This window comes from Salmo salar, chromosome ssa14, assembly GCF_905237065.1.
Source record: "Salmo salar chromosome ssa14, Ssal_v3.1, whole genome shotgun sequence".
NCBI classification, from domain to species: Eukaryota; Metazoa; Chordata; class Actinopteri; order Salmoniformes; family Salmonidae; genus Salmo; species Salmo salar.
This window is the reverse complement of record NC_059455.1, coordinates 57,968,693-57,988,029: the sequence shown is the minus strand read 5'-3', so window position 1 is coordinate 57,988,029 and position 19,337 is coordinate 57,968,693. Positions and strand designations below refer to the sequence as shown.

General features: G+C 43.0%; 1 protein-coding gene across 6 annotated transcripts in view; it reads left to right on the top strand.

Moving 5' to 3' along the window:
* ash1l (ash1 (absent, small, or homeotic)-like (Drosophila)) overlaps positions 1-19,337 on the top strand; it is a 51,884-nt gene that overhangs the window by 12,293 nt on the left and 20,254 nt on the right. For all 6 annotated transcript variants that reach the window (XM_014142083.2, XM_014142082.2, XM_014142077.2 and 3 more), the window contains 8 exons: positions 1,713-2,382; positions 2,562-2,735; positions 2,867-2,961; positions 3,084-3,157; positions 3,418-3,463; positions 3,597-3,705; positions 3,942-4,148; positions 19,089-19,235. In XM_014142083.2, coding sequence (XP_013997558.2) covers positions 1,713-2,382; positions 2,562-2,735; positions 2,867-2,961; positions 3,084-3,157; positions 3,418-3,463; positions 3,597-3,705; positions 3,942-4,148; positions 19,089-19,235 — 1,522 coding nt within the window. The remainder of the gene's footprint in view (positions 1-1,712; positions 2,383-2,561; positions 2,736-2,866; positions 2,962-3,083; positions 3,158-3,417; positions 3,464-3,596; positions 3,706-3,941; positions 4,149-19,088; positions 19,236-19,337) is intronic.

Sequence of the window (19,337 nt, the reverse complement as noted above, 5' to 3'; positions counted from 1 at the left end):
TCAGTGTCTAGAGCCTGAGCCTACAGTACCAGTGTCTTGCTGAAATCTAGTGTGAGAGAGTCCTCAGCAGTTTTTAGGCTATTTGCTTTGATGGAAATTACTTTTTTGAGAGCATTCAAAATCCCTGTGCTATTTATAGCTCCGACTCTGATTTCTGCACCAAAATGTATCTTTGTACTACTTCGGAATTCGACCCAAATTGAATCTGACATTGTGAAGGTTATTTAATTGTGCACCAAGTTCACTTCAAAAAATAGTTCCGCTGCTGGTGCTTCAAGAATTCAGCGGTTTCTGTTTGGATTGAATGATGTCGCTTAGCTTCATTTCTTGGCAATAAATAGTGAAATTGGCCTTGTATGCATAGCCATTAGTGGCAGTATTGATTCCAGGGTTATGTGTCCGTGCAGTGACCCCTTTACAAACCACCATATGGCATAGTGAGCACTGAGCACTCTGTCCCAAATTTCACCCTATTCCCTTTATAGTGCACTACTTCTGACCAGAGCCTTGGTTAAAAGTAGTGTGCTATAGAATAGGGTGCCATTTGGGACATATCCGTTATCTCTGCTGAATCGCAGCGTTCAATGACTCAATATACCCTTTAGAAATCCCTTGGAGGGACACAATGCCATCCCTTGTACGTACATCTACCCTCCACCGGCCCTGACATTAGATAGCCCTAACCTGTTATTAAGGACTTGGCAGAAAAAAAACCATAATTACATAAACGGCCCTGCTTTGTGTGTGGTTGTCATTGTAGCCTTGTACAATATACAGCCTGATGTTTTGTCCGTAACAATGGTAAGAAAAGTCTTGTCGTGATAGTTGAGCTGGATGTTTTGTTACAGGCTATATTTGGTAGGCTTCCTTCCCCATCAAAGCTGTCAAACTGAAAGGCTGCTTCTGTCTGTCTTAGATCCCTGTGTACACAGCTAATATAGCTGGACAGGTAAGTCTGAGTGCTTTGGGTAATGATTCTGCTTCATCAAGCTGCCTTTGACTGAGCGATGGGTGTGTGTCTGTGTTACTGTGCATGTGTGAGGAGGCCAGGCCCGCTTGGGTGGAAGGCTCCTGGTGAGGTAAGCAGGCAGCATGGTGTAGTTTGAACCCAGCCAGGGTAATCCAGGATTAGAGCTCAGGACACAGGGTCGTCCAGCGGTCAGACTGCACCACCACCATGGAGGTAGCCTAGTCGGCAGGGAGGTGGAGGGTGGAAGAACCTCGCACAGGAGTGTGAACCAGAGGAGAGAAACGTGGGGAGAAGCAGCAGAGGGGATGGGGAGCGGTGGAGTGCCCAGGTGCTGATTGGGCAAACTGACACTTTCCCCTTTTAGTGAACGGTGCTACTATAAGTAATGTGAGTGGACTAAATGCGGTAAGCTGAAAAAGTCTGACGTCATTGTTCATTACGTGACGTTGCGTTTCAGTTTGGTGAGGTGGGCCTAGCCTATGTGTCTATCTGTAATAAACTGCATTTTGGTGAAGGATTTGGCAGTGGATGTGAAATGGATTAATTTCTTTTCAATTTAAGATTTAAGCCTTGATAATTATTAGGCAGCATTAAAAGACGGAGGCTAGTTATCGGCCTAACAGTGGAAGTAAGCTAGGACTTGGAATAAATACAAGTTCATAAGTGTCACGTTGCAGCTTATTCCTATGTTTATCATCTACTTCTCCCCCCCCCTTCTCTGTCCTTGTCTGTTTATGTGCAGGCAATACATCAGGTGTCCAGACCCGAGGCGACCACTCTGCCCCTGAGGACCACCTCATGCAGCACCACAACCACCACCCTCTGTTCCACTCCCTTTCTTCCTCCTCCGCCTGCCTCTCCCACTGCGGCCACGACTCACCCTCCCAGGGCTGCTGCCTGGACAAGGATGCCTCCCCGCAGAACCACTCCCACCGGGCCCAGCCCTCCAAACACAGCCTGCACCACGTCAACAAGATCCTCCGCGCCAAGAAGCTCCAGAGACAGGCGAGGACAGGCAACAACGTGGTCAAGAAGAGGGGCCCCGGGCGCCCCAGGAAGCATCCCCTGCCCTCCCCACCCCCATCGCTGCCCCCTCCGGCTGAAGTGACCCAGACCAGGCACCGGGACCGAGGAGGAGGGTCAGGGGGAGGAGCGTGTAAAGAGGACACGGTGACAGACGCGATCGAGTCGGTGGTCCAGGGCCAGCGCAGGAAAGGCCAGAAGAGGAACCACTGGGAGAGAGATGAGGATGAAGAGAAGGAGGAAGGGGAGGGTGAGGAGGTAGGGGAGGGTGAGGAGGTGGAGGAACGAGCGCTGGACAGGGAGGTGAACCTGGGAGGCCTGGGGATGAGGTCCAGAGCTGGGGGAGGAAGAGACTGGCTCACCCAAGAGGAGCTGCAGCGCTTTCGCAGGTAAAACCACCACCACCGCAGGCCAACACGTGATTGCAGCCTCAACAGTGAGCACTGTGATCATGATGCTGCTTACTTTCATAGGCAGTGCTAATCTTAGATCATAGCAGCTGTGTGTATATATAGGAGAGTCTATCAAGCCAGTCATTACTTTAAAGTGAGTCTTGATTCTATTTCAGTGCTTTGGAGGGGAAACCAGATGGCCCCTCCTCCCCGGAACCACCAGGCACCGTCTCCATGGAACAAGCTCCACCCATGCCTATAACCAGCCTACGGGAGAAGAGGGCAGCCAGGCCTCCAAAGAAAAAGTACCAAAAAGCGGGGCTCTACTCTGATGTGTACAAGACTGCGGAGTGGGTCCCATAATTGTGCCAGACTTAAAATCTGGATAACCCGTTTGCTTACCAAAGGTCAAACCAGTAATATTTAGGGCATTTATGGACATCTCACTCGCTCTTATTTTTTTTGTCCCTGTTTCTTTCAGTCCTCGCAGTCAGATCCTGCAACTGAAGAAAGAGAAACTGGAGTACACACCTGGGGAACACGAGTACGGGCTTTTTCCTGCCCCCATCCATGTCGGTGAGTGTCCTTTGCACGCAAAAACACACATTTTGTCATGACATGTTACTGTGTCTTAAAATCAACTCCCTCGTTCCCCTCACGCATTCTGTTGTTTTCTGACCCCCCCCACCCTCTTTCAGGAAAGTACCTAAGACAGAAGCGCATTGATTTCCAGTTGCCTTATGACATCTTGTGGCTGTGGAAACATGACCAGGTGATCACTTATGTTCACTGCTAAGTGTTGTTCCTTCAGAGTCGACAAACTATAATAGGAATTTGTTCAATCTATGTAAGGGTTTGTCTCTTTTTAAGACGTAAGGCCTGCGATAGACTAGCGTCCTGTCCAGCAGGTGTACTTGAACATCAAGCTTCCTCACTCTACAAAAACAGGAGATAGTCCAGGAGCCTATGGGCAGTTCTGGCTCGGACAAGGCTACTTATGATGTAATAACCTACATTTCCTGGTCATTTTAGCTCTACGAGAAGCCTGACGTCCCCCTTTATAAAAAGATCAGATCAAGTGAGTTCACACTCTTTCTAAGGTCCAGTCAATAATAACGTAACCGAACACTATTTCATGCTGAGCATTAAGGCAGCCGTAATCTGGTCAAGCTATTGTGTATCTGACCTTGTGTAACCTGTGTCCGCTGTAGACGTCTATGTGGATGTGAAGCCTGTCTCAGGTTATGAAGCCACCACCTGTAACTGCAGGCCTTCCGGGGAAGCCGTAGACAGAGGCTGCCTTGACGAATGCCTCAACAGGTATAAACACTGGCATTGGAGATAAAAATTGACCCACACACTGGTATATGCTCCCTGAAGTGCTATGTTTATCTACAAGGAAAACTTGTTCAAACCTGCATGGGTTTTCAATTTACATCAATATTCAGACACCTGCCTTGGAATAGCATCTCACGATGTGAATTGAATTCAGCATGATTAAAGAATCTTGGTGTCTCGCATTTTGCAGTAATAATTATTTTCTTCGATTCCCTCAGGATGAGCTTTGCCGAGTGCTCCCCCGGCACCTGTCCCTGCGCGGAGCAGTGCGACAATCAGCACATCCAGAGGCATGAGTGGGTGCAGTGCCTGGAGCGCTTCCGTGCCGAGGGCAAGGGTTGGGGCATCCGCACCAAGGAGCCCCTCCGCTCAGGCCAGTTCATCATCGAATACCTGGGAGAGGTCGTCAGCGAGCACGAGTTCAGGTGAGATTGATTTGAATGCATGTATTAATACACTATATATACAAAAGTATGTGGACATCCCTTGAAATTAGTGGATTCGTCAATTTCAGTCACACCCGTTGCTGACGTGTATAAAATCGAGCACACAGACATGCAATCTCCATAGACAAACATTGGCAGTAGAATGGCCTTACTGAAGAGCTCAGTGACTTTCCACGTGACACTGTTATAGGATGCCAACTTTCCAACAAGTAAGTTCGTACAATTTCTGCCCTGCTAGAGCTGCCCTAGTCAAGTTTTAGTGCTGTTATTCTGAAGTGGAAACGTCTAGGAGCAGCAACGGCTCAGCCGCAACATTTTAGACCACAAAAGCTTATAGAACGGGGCCGCCGAGTAGCGGAGCGCTTATAAATCGTCCTCGGTTGTAACACTCAATACTAAGTTCCAAACTGCCTCTGGAAGAAACGTCAGTCCAAGAACTGTTTGTTGGGAGCTTTATGAAATGGGTTTTCATGGCCGAGCAGCCGCACACAAGCCTAAGATCACCATGCGCAATGCCAAGCATCGGCCGGAGTGGTGTAAAGCTCATCGCCATTGGACTCTGGAGCAGTGGAAAAGTATTCTCTAGAGTGATGAGTTCAATAATTATGCTTCAATTAATCTGGGTTTGGCGGATGCCAAGAGAACCCTACCTGCCCCAATGCATTGTGCCAACTGTAAAGTTTGGTGGAGGAATAGTGGTCTGGGGCTGTTTTTCATGGGTGGGGCTAGGCCCCTTAGTTCCAGTGAAGGGATATCTTAACGCTACAGCATACAATAACATTCTAGATGATCCTGTGCTTCCAACTTTGGCAACAGTTTGGGGAGGGTCCTTTTCCTGTTTCAGCATGACAAAGTGAGGTCCGTATAGAAATGGTTTGTCAAGATCGGTGTGGAAGAACTTGAGCCCTGACCTCAACCCCATCGAACGCTTTTGGGATTAATTGGATGCCGACTGTGTGCCAAGCCTAATCGCCCAACATCATTGCCCGCCCTCACTAATGCTTTTGTGGCTGAATGGAAGCAAGTCCCCACAGCGACGTTCCAACATCTTGTGGAAAGCTTTCCTAGAAGAGTGGAGACTTGTAGCAGCGAAGGGGTGATGAACTCCATATTAACGGCCATGAATTTCAAATTAGATGTTGACATACTTTTGGCCATGTAGTGTATGTGTGTATGCATTAAGGGACAAATCCTAACTTCCACAAGTCACATTTTCACTTTGTGCTCTATTTTATTAACAAACGTAACGCATTGGTAAATCTTAGCGCTGGGGGTAGCGCTATGTTCACAACCAGAATTATGAGTGTAGTAGCTGGCGGTGGCGGGTAAGGGCTGGGTTTTGATAAATTAACAAGTTGTAGGTGTGTCGAGGCATGACCCCTCGCTGACCAATCAGAACATGCTTCATGGCTAAATATGTGGTTGCTTCAAGTTGTGTATTTAGGTATGCCTTAGAAATCAAACAATGTATCGGCTCCATGATGCGACTACAGGCTATTGATGATTTGAGAAAGTGGCAAAAAAAAGCTTGGACTCTGTTCCTTGTCTCAAGCTGCACATGCTGTTCTCTCATCAAGTGATCATATTTTCACCCATCATACTATCCTCAATTTAATTTTGACTTTACTAATATGTAACATTTATTTCGATTTGGAATGGCCCATTATCAAATGGGCAAGACAAAAAGACTTCCGGGATAGTGAATGGAGGCCACTTTCCCGCCAGTACGTTTTTAACTCAAGTCTGGTAGTCTACTCCGGTAATTTTGCTCCGTGACAGGGGATATTCCGCCCGAACTCTGTATGCCATGGGCTCTCCAACCCTGTTCCTGCAGCTACCCAGTGCTTAATTTGGGAAACCAAGTGAAATCTGTTTGGCAACATCGATAGTAACATGTTTTAACAATGAAACATTTCATTAAACTGTTGACAGCCCCCCTCTCTGAGTGCTGAAGAAAGGAATGAAGGAGAGAGGGGAGGAGATGGAAACTCACGGTGGTGAGATATTCTGTAGCTAAAGGTAATGTGTCCGTCTATTAATTATGAAATTACTAAACTAGTCAAAATAAAATGCACAAATTTGTAGGCTAAATCTGAATTTGTTTAATTTAGGCTAGACCATTATGTACCAAATATCTTAAATAGGTATTTCTTTGTTTTTCTGCCATGTGTAATATGCAGTAGGCTATGTATCATATAATGGCACAATCATTTTAAATCAGCTTTTTGGGGGGGGGGACTTGGGCTCATATATACAGTGCGTTCGGGAAGTATTCAGACCCCTTGACTTTTTCCACATTTTGTTACGTTAGACTTATTCAAAATTTGATTAAATCGTTTTTTCCCCCCTCATCAAGCTACACACAACAACCCATAATGACAAAGCAAGAACAGTTTTATTTTTTAAAATTATTTTAGCAAATTTTATCAAATAAAAAAACTATCACATTAACATAAGTATTCAGACTCTTTACTTAGTACTTTGTTGAAGCACCTTTGGCGGAGATTACAGCCTCGAGTGTTCTTCTGTATGATGCTACAAGCTTGTCATACCTGTATTTGGGTAGTTTTTCACATTCTTCTCTGCAGATCCTCTCAAGCGCTGTCAGGTTGGATGGGGAGTGTCGCTGCACAGCTATTTTCAGGTCTCTCCAGAGATGTTCAAGTCTGGGCGGTGGCTGGGCCACTCCAAGGCCTTTCAGATCACTTGTCCCGAAGCCACTCCTGTGTTGTCTTGGCTGTGTGCTTCGGGTCGCTGTCCTGTTGGAAGGTGAACCTTCCCCCCAGTCTGAGTGCTCTGGAGCAGGTTTTCATCAAGGATATCGCTGTACTTTGCTCTGTTCATCTTTCCCTCGATCCTGCCTAGTCTCCAAGAGAGATCCTTGATGAAAACCTGCTCAAGAGCGCTCAGGACCTCCGACTGGGGCGAAGGTTCATCTTCCAACCGGACAGTGACCATAAGCACACAGCTAAGACATCACAGGAGTGGCTTCGGGACAAGTCATCTGAATGTCCTTGAGTGGCCCAGCCAGAGCCCGGACTTGAACCCGATCGAACATCTCTGGAAAGACCTGAAAATAGCTGTGCAGCAACGCTCCCCATCCAACCTGACAGAGCTAGAGAAGATCTGCAAAGAAAAATGGGAGAAACTCTCCAAATAGATAGGTGTACCAAGCTTGTAGTGTAATACCCAAGGAGACTCAATGCTGTAATCGCTGCCAAAGGTGCTTCAACAAAGTACTGAGTAAATGGTCTGAATACTTATGTAAATGTGATATTTCAGTTTGGAATTTTTTATAAATTAGCAAGCATTTCTAAAAACCTGTTTTCTTTGTCATTATGGGGTATTGTGTAAAGATTGAGGGTGATATTTCAAAAATAAACATTTGTTTTATAATAAGGCTGTAACGTAACAAAATGTGGAAAAAGTCAAGGGGTCTGAATACTTTCCGAGGGGCTTTGTATATGTGCCTTAAAAACAATTCACACCCCTTGACCGCATTTTCTTGTTTTTGTCTGAATTTAAAATGGTTTAAGTAGATTTTTTTTGTGTCACTGGCCTACATGCAATACCCATAATGTTAAACTTGATTAACTAAAAATGAGAAGCTGAAATGTCTTGAGTGTATAATTATTCAACCCCTTCGTTATGGGAAGCCGGAATATGTTCAAGAGTAAACAGTAGTAGTAATAACTTACATAAATTGCATGGACTCCATGTGAAACAAGTGTTTAACATGATTTTCTTAAATGACTACCTCATCTTTCTACCCCACACACAATAGTGTGTGTGTATATATACATACACACACACACACACACACACACACACACACACACACACACACACACACACACACACACACACACACACACACATATATATATTGCTCAAAAAATAAAGGGAACACTAAAACAACACATCCTAGATCTGAATGAAAGAAATAATCTTATTAAATACTTTTTTCTTTACATAGTTGAATGTGCTGACAACAAAATCACACAAAAATAATCAATGGAAATCCAATTTATCAACCCATGGAGGTCTGGATTTGGAGTCACACTCAAAATTAAAGTGGAAAACCACACTACAGGCTGATCCAACTTTGATGTAATGTCCTTAAAACAAGTCAAAATGAGGCTCAGTAGTGTGTGTGGCCTCCACGTGCCTGTATGACCTCCCTACAACGCCTGGGCACGCTCCTGATGAGGTGGCGGATGGTCTCCTGAGGGATCTCCTCCCAGACCTGGACTAAAGCATCTGCCAACTCCTGGACAGTCTGTGATGCAACGTGGCATTGGTGGATGGAGCGAGACATGATGTCCCAGATGTGCTCAATTGGATTCAGGTCTGGGGAATGGGCGGGCCAGTCCATAGCATCAATGCCTTCCTCTTGCAGGAACTGCTGACACACTCCAGCCACATGAGGTCTAGCATTGTCTTGCATTAGGAGGAACCCAGGGCCAACCGCACCAGCATATGGTCTCACAAGGGGTCTGAGGATCTCATCTCGGTACCTAATGGCAGTCAGGCTACCTCTGGCGAGCACATGGAGGGCTGTGCGGCCCCCCCAAAGAAATGCCACCCCACACCATGACTGACCCACCGCCAAACCGGTCATGCTGGAGAATGTTACAGGCAGCAGAACGTTCTCCACGGCGTCTCCAGACTCTGTCACGTCTGTCACATGTGCTCAGTGTGAACCTGCTTTCATCTGTGAAGAGCACAGGGCGCCAGTGGCGAATTTGCCGATCTTGGTGTTCTCTGGCAAATGCCAAACGTCCTGCACGGTGTTGGGCTGTAAGCACAACCCCCACCTGTGGACGTCGGGCCCTCATACCACCCTCATGGAGTCTGTTCCTTACCGTTTGAGCTGACACATGCACATTTGTGGCCTGCTGGAGGTCATTTTAAAGGGCTCTGGCAGTGCTCCTCATGCTCCTCCTTGCACAAAGGCGGAGGTAGCGGTCCTGCTGCTGGGTTGTTGTCCTCCTACGGCCTCCTCCACGTCTCCTGATGTACTGGCCTGTCTCCTGGTAGCGCCTCCATGCTCTGGACACAACGCTGACAGACACAGCAAACCTTCTTGCCACAGCTCGCATTGACGTGCCATCCTGGATGAGCTGCACTACCTGAGCCACTTGTGTGGGTTGTAGACTCCGTCTCATGCTACCACTAGAGTGAAATCACCGCCAGCATTCTAAAGTGACCAAAACATCAGCCAGGAAGCATAGGAACTGAGAAGAGGTCTGTGGTCACCACCTGCAGAACCACTCCTTTATTGGGGGTGTCTTGCTTATTGCCTATAATTTCCACCTGTTGTCTATTCCATTTGCACAACAGCATGTGAAATTTATTGTCAATCAGTGTTGCTTCCTAAGTGGACAGTTTTATTTCACAGAAGTGTGATTGACTTGGAGTTACATTCTGTTGTTTAAGTGTTCCCTTTATTTTTTTGAGCAGTGTATATATCAGCAAAAACAGAAACGTCCTCTGTCAACTGTTTATTTTGAGCAAATTTAACATGTGTAAATATTTGTATGAACATAAGATTCAACAACTGAGACATAAACTGAACAAGTTCCACAGACATGTGACTAACGGAAATGGAATAATGTGTCCCTGAACAAAAGGGGGGTCAAAATTTAAAAGTAACAGTCAGTATCTGGTGTGGCCACCAGCTGCATTAAGTACTGCAGTGCATCTCCTCCTCGTGGACTGCACCAGATTTGCCAGTTCTTGCTGTGAGATTTTACCCCACTCTTCCACCAAGGCACCTGCAAGTTTCCAGACATTTCTGGGGGAATGGCCCCAGCCCTCACCCTCCGATCCAACAGGTCCCAGACGTGCTGAATGTGATTGAGATCCGGGCTCTTCGCTGGCCACTGACATTCCTGTCTTGCAGGAAATCACGCACAGAACAAGCAGTATGGCTGGTGGCATTGTCATGCTGGAGGGTCATGTCAGGATGAGCCTGCAGGAAAGGTACCACATGAGGGAGGAAGATGTCTTCCCTGTAATGCACAGCATGGAGATTGCCTGCAATGTCAACAAGCTCAGTCTGATGATGCTCTGTCACACTGTCTCAGACCCTCCACCTACAAATCGATCCCAATCCAGAGTACAGGCCTTGGTGTAACGCTCATTCCTTCGACGATAAACGCGAATCCGACCATCACCCCTGGTGAGACAACTGCGACTTGTCAGTGAAGAGCACGTTTTGCCAGTCCTGTCTGGTCCAACGACGACGGGTTTGTGCCCATAGGTGACGTTGTTGACGGTGATGTCTGGTGAGGACTTGCCTTACAACAGGCCTACAAGCCCTCAGTCCAGCCTATTGCAGACAGTCTGAGCACTGATGGAGGGATTGTGTGTTCCTGGTCTAACTCAGGCAGTTGTTGTTGCCATCCTTTACCTGTCCCGCAGGTGTAATGTTCAGATGTACCGATCCTGTGCAGGTGTTGTTACATCTGGTCTGCCACTGCGTTAGGCGTCTCACAGTACAGACATTGCAATTCATTGCCCTGGCCACATCTGCAATCCTCATGCCTCCTTGCAGCATGCCAAAGGCACGTTCGCGCAGATGAGCAGGCCCTGGGCATCTTTCTTTTGGTGTTTTTCAGTAGAAAGGCCTCTTTAGTGTCCTAAGTTTTAATAACTGTGATCTTAATTGCCTACTCTGTAAGCTGTTAGTGTCTTAATGACAGTTCCACAGGTGCATGTTCATTAATTGTTTATGGTTCATTGAACAAGCATGGGAAACAGTGGTTAAACCCTTTATAATGAAGATCTTTGAAGTTATTTGGATTTTTATGAATTGTCTTTGAAAGACAAGGTCTTGAAAAGGGGACGTTTCTTTTTTTTTGCTGAGTTTAGAAGTTCAAGCATTTCGCTACACCCGCAATAACATCTGCTAGTCACGTGTATGCGACCAATAAAATTAGATTTTGATATACACATACATACCCAGGGTTGGGGAGTAACGGATTACATATAATATATAATCCGTTACATGTAAGGGATTACAAAAAACCTGTAGCAATAATCCCTTACGTTACCAGCAAAACATTTTTGTAATCTGATTGGATACTTTTGAAAAACTAGATTACTTTTTAATTCAGAAAGGATGTTTGAGAACTCTTTGACACTTGTGTTTTTTCAATGACATTCAAATCAGCATTGAAGAAAGGCATATGTTTAAATTTGTTGAGTGAGTCTGACCATAAATCAGACCACTATGATGACACCAAATGTGTTTGATGGATCGCAGGAATTGTCTTTTGTATGCTATAGTCCAAGCTATGTCTTCCAATGGTGCGACTGGTGTCGGCATCCAAATATTATCCAATTTGAATAAACGCTTGGAGGTAAGGATGACAGCAGTGGCGTAATCTACGGCACACGGATATCACTTATTGTTATCAACACAGCGCATTGGTGTGAATCACACTGCTGCTCTCTCATTTACCTATTGTTGTGGATGGCTGTTCACAAATCTAAATGTGTTTGAACCCAATGGTTGAATTCAAGAAGTTTAAGCAGCCTATCAATCATTGATTTTGAAACCAGTGGGCAGCCAGTGAAAAATGTGCTCTTGCTACAGCTGCATAGTTCGGATCCCAGCCTATGGAATAAAAGGGATGCTTTTATTGCTCAATCTAATTCATGGTGATAAGAAAAATCATTGGCCTAATGGACACATGTTCAAACTCGCACACTTTTTATAGACTTAAAGGGGCCATATGTAGTTGGTACATTTTTGGACTTATAAATGATATATCCATTGATTCTTAAGAATATAATTTATAAATGCCTCGAGCTTAGTTCAACTGTCACACTTCATGAGAACCCAAAATATAAGCTTGTTTTCTCCAATGTTTGTAAACATTGTAAATGTAAACAAACACTGTCATGGATGGTCAGTCCTTTCATCGATAGCTCTGTCTATTAATCTGAGAGTGGTTACGTTTCTCCAGGCCCATCCCTCAGCTTTTTACCAAAACAGAGGCGGGGGCGACCATTTTATTGTTTCATCTGGGATTTGCTCTTTTAAACAACTGCATGTTATCAATATATCAAAGTGTCACCAACAAAAAGATTAACATTAGGCCATTAGCAAATGCAGCATATGGCATTCATTTTTCACATGTAATAGCACTTTTCAGTAGTGCTCAAAGCATGCCATTCCATGAGCGAAACATTTATTTTTCAACTTGAATCAATGAGCACAATCAGTCCTCCATGACGATAACATCATAAACAACAGAGTAGGGCTGGCTAATAAGCCCTTTGTTTTGGGGTTATGCTTAGGCAAGATAATTTGGCTAATCTATACTTACATATTTCCAAGTCCTATTCTTGAAGATCAAGGAGTATAACATTTATTGGAAGGACTGGAATTCTGATAGACTTAGTTTTTTTAAAATGTTAAGATATAATTGAATTGTATTATTTACAGTAGAAAGTGATGGGTTAGAAGCCTACAGTGGTTCCTCCTTTAAAAGTCGTGTCATACTGCAGAACACCTTGCGGGCTGCTGCAGCATTCTATGGTACGTTATTTAATTGTCAGTCATTTTTTACGTTAATGCAAGTTAGTGCTAGTTTGGCCACCAGAGGGCAACTTTGAGAAGCATTTGGTAGTTTCCCATATTGGTGTTACTTGAGAATTTAAAACCTTTTTTTGTAATTACATAGTATATGGGATTGATTTTAAGAAATTTGTTTTAATTGGATTAATATTTTGGTGTTTCTATTCCGAAAAAAAAAATGAAACCCTCATGGTTTCCATTAGGATGAAATGGAAAATATTATGCTTAACAACGTGACAGTCGGGAGTAGGCTACAGCATAAGAGGATTGGAGGATTCCAAATTAATATCTAAGGGGCATAACATTTCCATACCCTAATTGTAGTGTAACCAATACTCATTTCGCCTATGCTAGATCTACAAATATGTTTTTCAATGACGTGACTCTCCGCCAATAATTACATTATTGGAGGATTCTAAATTAATATCTAAGGGGCATTTTCCGTTAGGATCTGTGACAATATCTAAGGGACTTTTTATATAATTCTTAATTAATTAATAATAATCACTTCTTTTTTTTTAAGTAACAATATTTTGGAGATTTCATTTCCATTTTCATTTAACCTTGAGTGAGCGAGGAAAAATACAACTTGATGGTCGGCAGTACAGTGCTGAGTTATTTAGCTAAAGAATCCCGATGTCGTGCGGGAGGAAGGACAAGGAGGAAGGAGTAGGCTGCCCTTGTAAATAATAATTTAAAAAATATATATATTTAACCAATACCTAAACAGAGTTTCAGGGGGAAAATAAAAATCGAATTGATTTATCAAGAACAGTCCCTATGCTTGTCTCAGAGCAGCACGAAACAGTGCTAAAATAGTTGTAGGCTATTGCTTCTAACTTTAATATGCTACACCTCTTTTAACAGCACATTACCCAACACTAGTGAGACTCATGTCGCTTATGGTAGACCTACAGTATATCGAAAAATGACGTGACTCGCCGCCAATAATTACATAGAGGATTTTAAATTAAAACCAAAAGCCACCTCATGGGTCTCCTGATGGCGGCCGGCACGGGTATCGAACCTGCATCTGCAGCAATGCATTTTGCACTGCGGGAGTCCCCATCCACTCCGGAAAGTATCAAAATACAGAGAGGTGTTGGTAAAGGTATATTGTCCTGCTAATAGCCCATCATGGGCTATTATAATACTTTATGTACATGGTGTCTAGGTCAGGATAACCAAATCATTTCTTTAAGACTATCAGAAAGAATGTTGGTAGTGAAATATTTTGATCCAAAGCCATGAATGAATGAGTGTCACTCAGCTTTATGCAGGTGCCGGCTATATGACCGTGTCATCAACTTGATAATATATAACTATATTTTGGAGGTTGTTTCGTTTTTTTAAAAATAGAAGAAATATTGTAATCTGAATAAAGTCAAACATTTATTTCTGTTTTTAGAGGGAGGGAAACGCTGGGCCAATTGTGCACCGCCCATAAAGGCCAAAATATAGCCCTGCTAATAGCCATAATGGAGCTGTACAACATGACCGTGTGTTTGAAAGAGTATTTTCCAGTAAGCAGCGACAATTTATTTCCATATTAGTTCGTTATGGATTCATAACTAAATAAACATCAGCATTTTGAAAGAGTATTTTTATCATTATTTTATTAACGAAAGCATAAAGATGTTGATGAAGAAATACTGTACTGCTGTTTGGAGTTAGTAATGTAACACTTCAGAGTCCTTAAGCATTGAATACATTGCAGGTATAGTGGATGTTCATACCTACAGTAGCCGGGCTATAAAGAGTATTGTCCTGCTAATCGGGCTACAAGTGTTTGTCAAAATGCCACCAGCAGTCCATCACTAATCTAAATAAAAACAAAGCGTTTTGTTTACATCTTGTTTACATTCTTTATTGTAACCACAATGTCACAAATAATTTGTATATACCTTTCTAATTACTTTTAGAGTTTGGGATTTAATGGATTAATGTTATGGTGTTTCTATTCCAAGGAAAATGAAAAACCCTCTGGGTTTCTGGGAACTGAAAATATGGTGCTGTACAACGTGACGCTCGGGAGTACAGTACTGGGCTATTTAGCTAAAGAATCCAGTGTCCTGCGGAAGACCGGGGTTTAATTCCCCGACAGGGAGGAAGGAGTAGGCTGCCCTTGTAAATTAGAATTTCTTAACTGACTTGCCTAGTTAAATAAAGGTTACACTAAGAGCATAACATTTCTACACCCAAATTTTATCATTCTAGTCTAACCAATACCCAAACGGAGTTTCGGTGAAAATAAAGGTATCATTGATTTATCAAGACCAGTCTATGCTAAAATAGTTGTAGGCTTTTACTTCTAACATCAATATGCTCTTTAAATAAACAAGACCACTTTTAACAGCACATTACTCAACACAAGTGAGACTCATGTCGCCTACAGTATATGGAAAAATATGACGTGACTCTCCGCCAATAATTACATATAGAGGATTGGAGGATATTTCTGTAATTCAGTGATATTTATTCCCATAATTTATGAATCCATAACTAAATAAACATTGGCATTTTGAAAGTGTTTTTATCGTTTTATTAATGAAAGCCTAAAGATGCCATTATTAGTTACATTGTTTTAGTTTGAACGTGCAGACTGGCACTAAGAACAGCAGGAACGGTTCCCTAGTCAGTGCCATTATTAATGCAATGCCCCTTAAATATTTTGTTTATTTTTATTTTCAAATAATGTAAAATTAGCAAGAAAAAGGTCATTCTTGAACATGGGGTGAGACATTGTTACTAATTTGTAAATAAAGCCAGTTTATTTCTATTTTTAGAGGGAGAAAAACCTACAGTCATCTCATGGGTCTCCCAGTCAAGACCGGCATGGGTCTTGAACCAGTATCTGTAGCAACACAGTGTCTTAGACCGCTGCGCCCCTCGGGCGCTGTACAACATGACCGGTCGGGAGTGGCCTACAGTAAGAGCAAAATAATCCTAATAAAATAAACTTTAGTGTAACAACAGTTTTAGTAAGTAATACTGAAGTCGTGCACAATTATCAGTTTCTATTTAGGTTTATGTCGCCCATTCATTGTCAGAGACACAGTAGGAACCAAAAGCATAATCAGTGCTCAAACTCCCCCTTGCGCTGGTCTGGTGCAATGAAGTGGTGATGTAGGGTCCCGTACTAAACCACAAATTACCTCCCATATCCCGTGGTGTAAGCTCTCAATTTTTAAAGGAGGAACCACTACATCACCAACCCATAATGTAACATCCATATATGGCCAGCTATGTAAACTTTAACCTTCAATAGATGTCGTTCAATTGGTAACATACATTTTTGTCTTCTAATGCCTAAGGGGAAAGTAATCTAAACGTAACTGAATGTAATCAGTTTAGGTTGGATTACCCAACCTAAAGTTACCAATTTACAATTTTGGATAGGTAACTGGTAAGCGTATCTGATTACATTTAGAAAGTAATTTACCCAACCCTGCACATATATATACATTTCCCACAAACCCTACCACCCCTCCCCTAATTGGAGTAAACTAGTAAACAACAGCACTTCGGCTTCTACTTCCAGGTAATACATACTATATACAGTGGGGGGGAAAAGTATTTGATCCCCTGCTGATTTTGTACGTTTGCCCACTGATAAAGAAAGGATCAGTCTATAATTTTAATGGTAGGTTTATTTGAACAGTGAGCGACAGAATAACAACAACAAAAATCCAGAAAAACGCATGTCTAAAATGTTATAAATTGATTTGCATTTTAATGAGGGAAATAAGTATTTGACCCCCTCTCAATCAGAAAGATTTCTGGCTCCCAGGTGTCTTTTATACAGGTAACGAGCTGAGATTAGGAGCACACTCTTAAAGGGAGTGCTCCTAACCACAGCTTGTTACCTGTAAAAAAAAAAAAAAGACACCTGTCCACAGAAGCAATCAATCAGATTCCAAACTCTCCACCATGGCCAAGACCAAAGAGCTCTCCAAGGATGTCAGGGACAAGATTGTAGACCTACACAAGGCTGGAATGGGCTACAAGACCATCGCCAAGCAGCTTGGTGAGAAGGTGACAACATTTGGTGCGATTATTCGCAAATGGAAGAAACACAAAAGAACTGTCAATATCCCTCGGCCTGGGGCTCCATGCAAGATCTCACCTTGTGGGGTTGCAATGATCATGAGAACGGTGAGGAATCAGCCCAGAACTACACGGGAGGATCTTGTCAATGATCTCAAGGCAGCTGGGACCATAGTCACCAAGAAAACAATTGGTAACACACTACGCCGTGAAGGACTGAAATCCTGCAGCGCCCACAAGGTCCCCCTGCTCAAGAATACATATACATGCCCGTCTGAAGTTTGCCAATGAACATCTGAATGATTCAGAGGACAACTGGGTGAAAGTGTTGTGGTCAGATGAGACCAAAATGGAGCTCTTTGGCATCAACTCAACTCGCCGTGTTTGGGGGAGGAAGAATGCTGCCTATGACCCCAAGAACACCATCTCCACCGTCAAACATGGAGGTGGAAACATTATGCTTTGGGGGTGTTTCTGCTAAGGGGACAGGACAACTTCATTGCATCAAAGGGACGATGGATGGGGTTCATGTACCGTCAAATCTTGGGTGAGAACATCCTTCCCTCAGCCAGGCTCATTGAAAACGGGTTGTGGATGGGTATTCCAGCATGACAATGACCCAAAACACACAGCCAAGGCAACAAAGGAGTGGCTCAAGAAGAAGCACATTAAGGTCTTGGAGTGGCCTAGCCAGTCTCCAGACCTTAATCCCATAGAAAATCTGTGGAGGGAGCTGAAGGTTCGAGTTGCCAAACGTCAGCCTCGAAACCTTAATGACTTGGAGAAGATCTGCAAAGAGGAGTGGGACAAAATCCCTCCTGAGATGTGTGCAAACCTGGTGGCCAACTACAAAAAACATCTGACCTCTGTGATTGCCAACAAGGGTTTTGCCACCAAGTACTAAGTCATGTTTTGCAGAGGGGTCAAATACTTATTTTCCTCATTTAAATGCAAATCATTTTATAACATTTTTAACATGTGTTTTTCTGGATTATTTTGTTGTTATTCTGTCTCTCACTGTTCAAATAAACCTACCATTAAAATTATAGACTGAACATTTCTTTGTAAGTTGGCAAACGTACAAAATCAGCAGGGGATCAAATACTTTTTTCCCCCCACTGTACATTTTTACGGACATAATGTATTTTACAGTAGTTATATTTTGTTTGTTTTTAGTCCTGGCCTTCCTCTAACCTGCACCTCTCCCATCTATTTCTGATGTCTGTCCAGTTTGAATTCTATTTGCCAGATATTTATAACTGTTCTATTAAACAAAAGTTCTGAATCTATACATTTTACAGACACAGTATATTTTACAATTTGATATCTTGTTATTAGTCCCACCCTGCAGCTCCATTAAACTCCTCCCATCTATCTCATAACATTATCCATATTGGATTTCAATTTGCCATATATTTTTCAACTGTGCTGTGATGTTTCACAAAAGTTCCGAACCCTTCTATTCTAATAGTTTCTAGAGATTGTAAATGAAAAAGATTTTGGCTAAAAGTGTTATTATATTATTGATCAATTGACTGACTTTTCAAATCACCCAGTTTTTCTATCTGCAGAGTTGGCTCCAGGTAAATGTTGCAATTCTTCAGCCATTCCTGGACCTGTGACCAAAAACAAGCTACATATGGACACTACCAAAATAAATGCTCAAATGACTCTGCCTTTTCGCAGCAAAATCTGCAGAGCTGGGAAGGTTGTATCCCCCATAGAAATAACATTCTATTGTTGCAAGAATGTTGTATAATCATTTAAAAGTTTTGAATACGGCGTTTTGCGTGTCAATTCATAAACCATGTGCCATGGAATCAGTACATAAAAAAAAAAAAACATTTTGGAAATTTCGTTTTCAAATAACCGAAAGTGAGCGGTTGTAATCGGAATAAATGTTTGCTAGAGAACCAGTTCGGATTTAAGTATAACTTGTGTATGACTGATGCCTTTAATGAGGTCTAATTCTTTAATATTTAATAATTTCTGCCCTCCAAATTCAAATTCATTATATAAATAGGCCCTTGCGCTTCCTTAGCGCCAGCCAAATATAGAGCCCTTAGTCTCCCATTGACATCAATTTATGACTAAGAGAAAATTTGACTTAAGTGTAAGTTGGGAAGGATTCACGGCCAAATGTATTGTATTCTTCCGTTAAATCATAATTCTATTTTTGTGCACTTTTGACTGATTCTGTAGTGTCAGTCTGTGTTCCTAAACGCTGTATAGTATTATTATATCTTTTAATGTGGCTCTTCCCCACCCTCTGTGTCCTGTAGAAGTCGCATGATGGAGCAGTACTTCGCCCACAGCGGCCAATACTGCCTGAACCTGGACAGCGGCATGGTGATCGACAGCTACCGGATGGGCAACGAGGCCCGCTTCATCAACCATAGCTGTGAACCCAACTGTGAGATGCAGAAGTGGTGAGTTTAGTAGGACAATAATATGCCATTTAGCATGCATATATTTTGGTATGGGTGGCCCGAGCGGGAATAGAACCCACTATCCTTGGCGTTGAAAGCGCC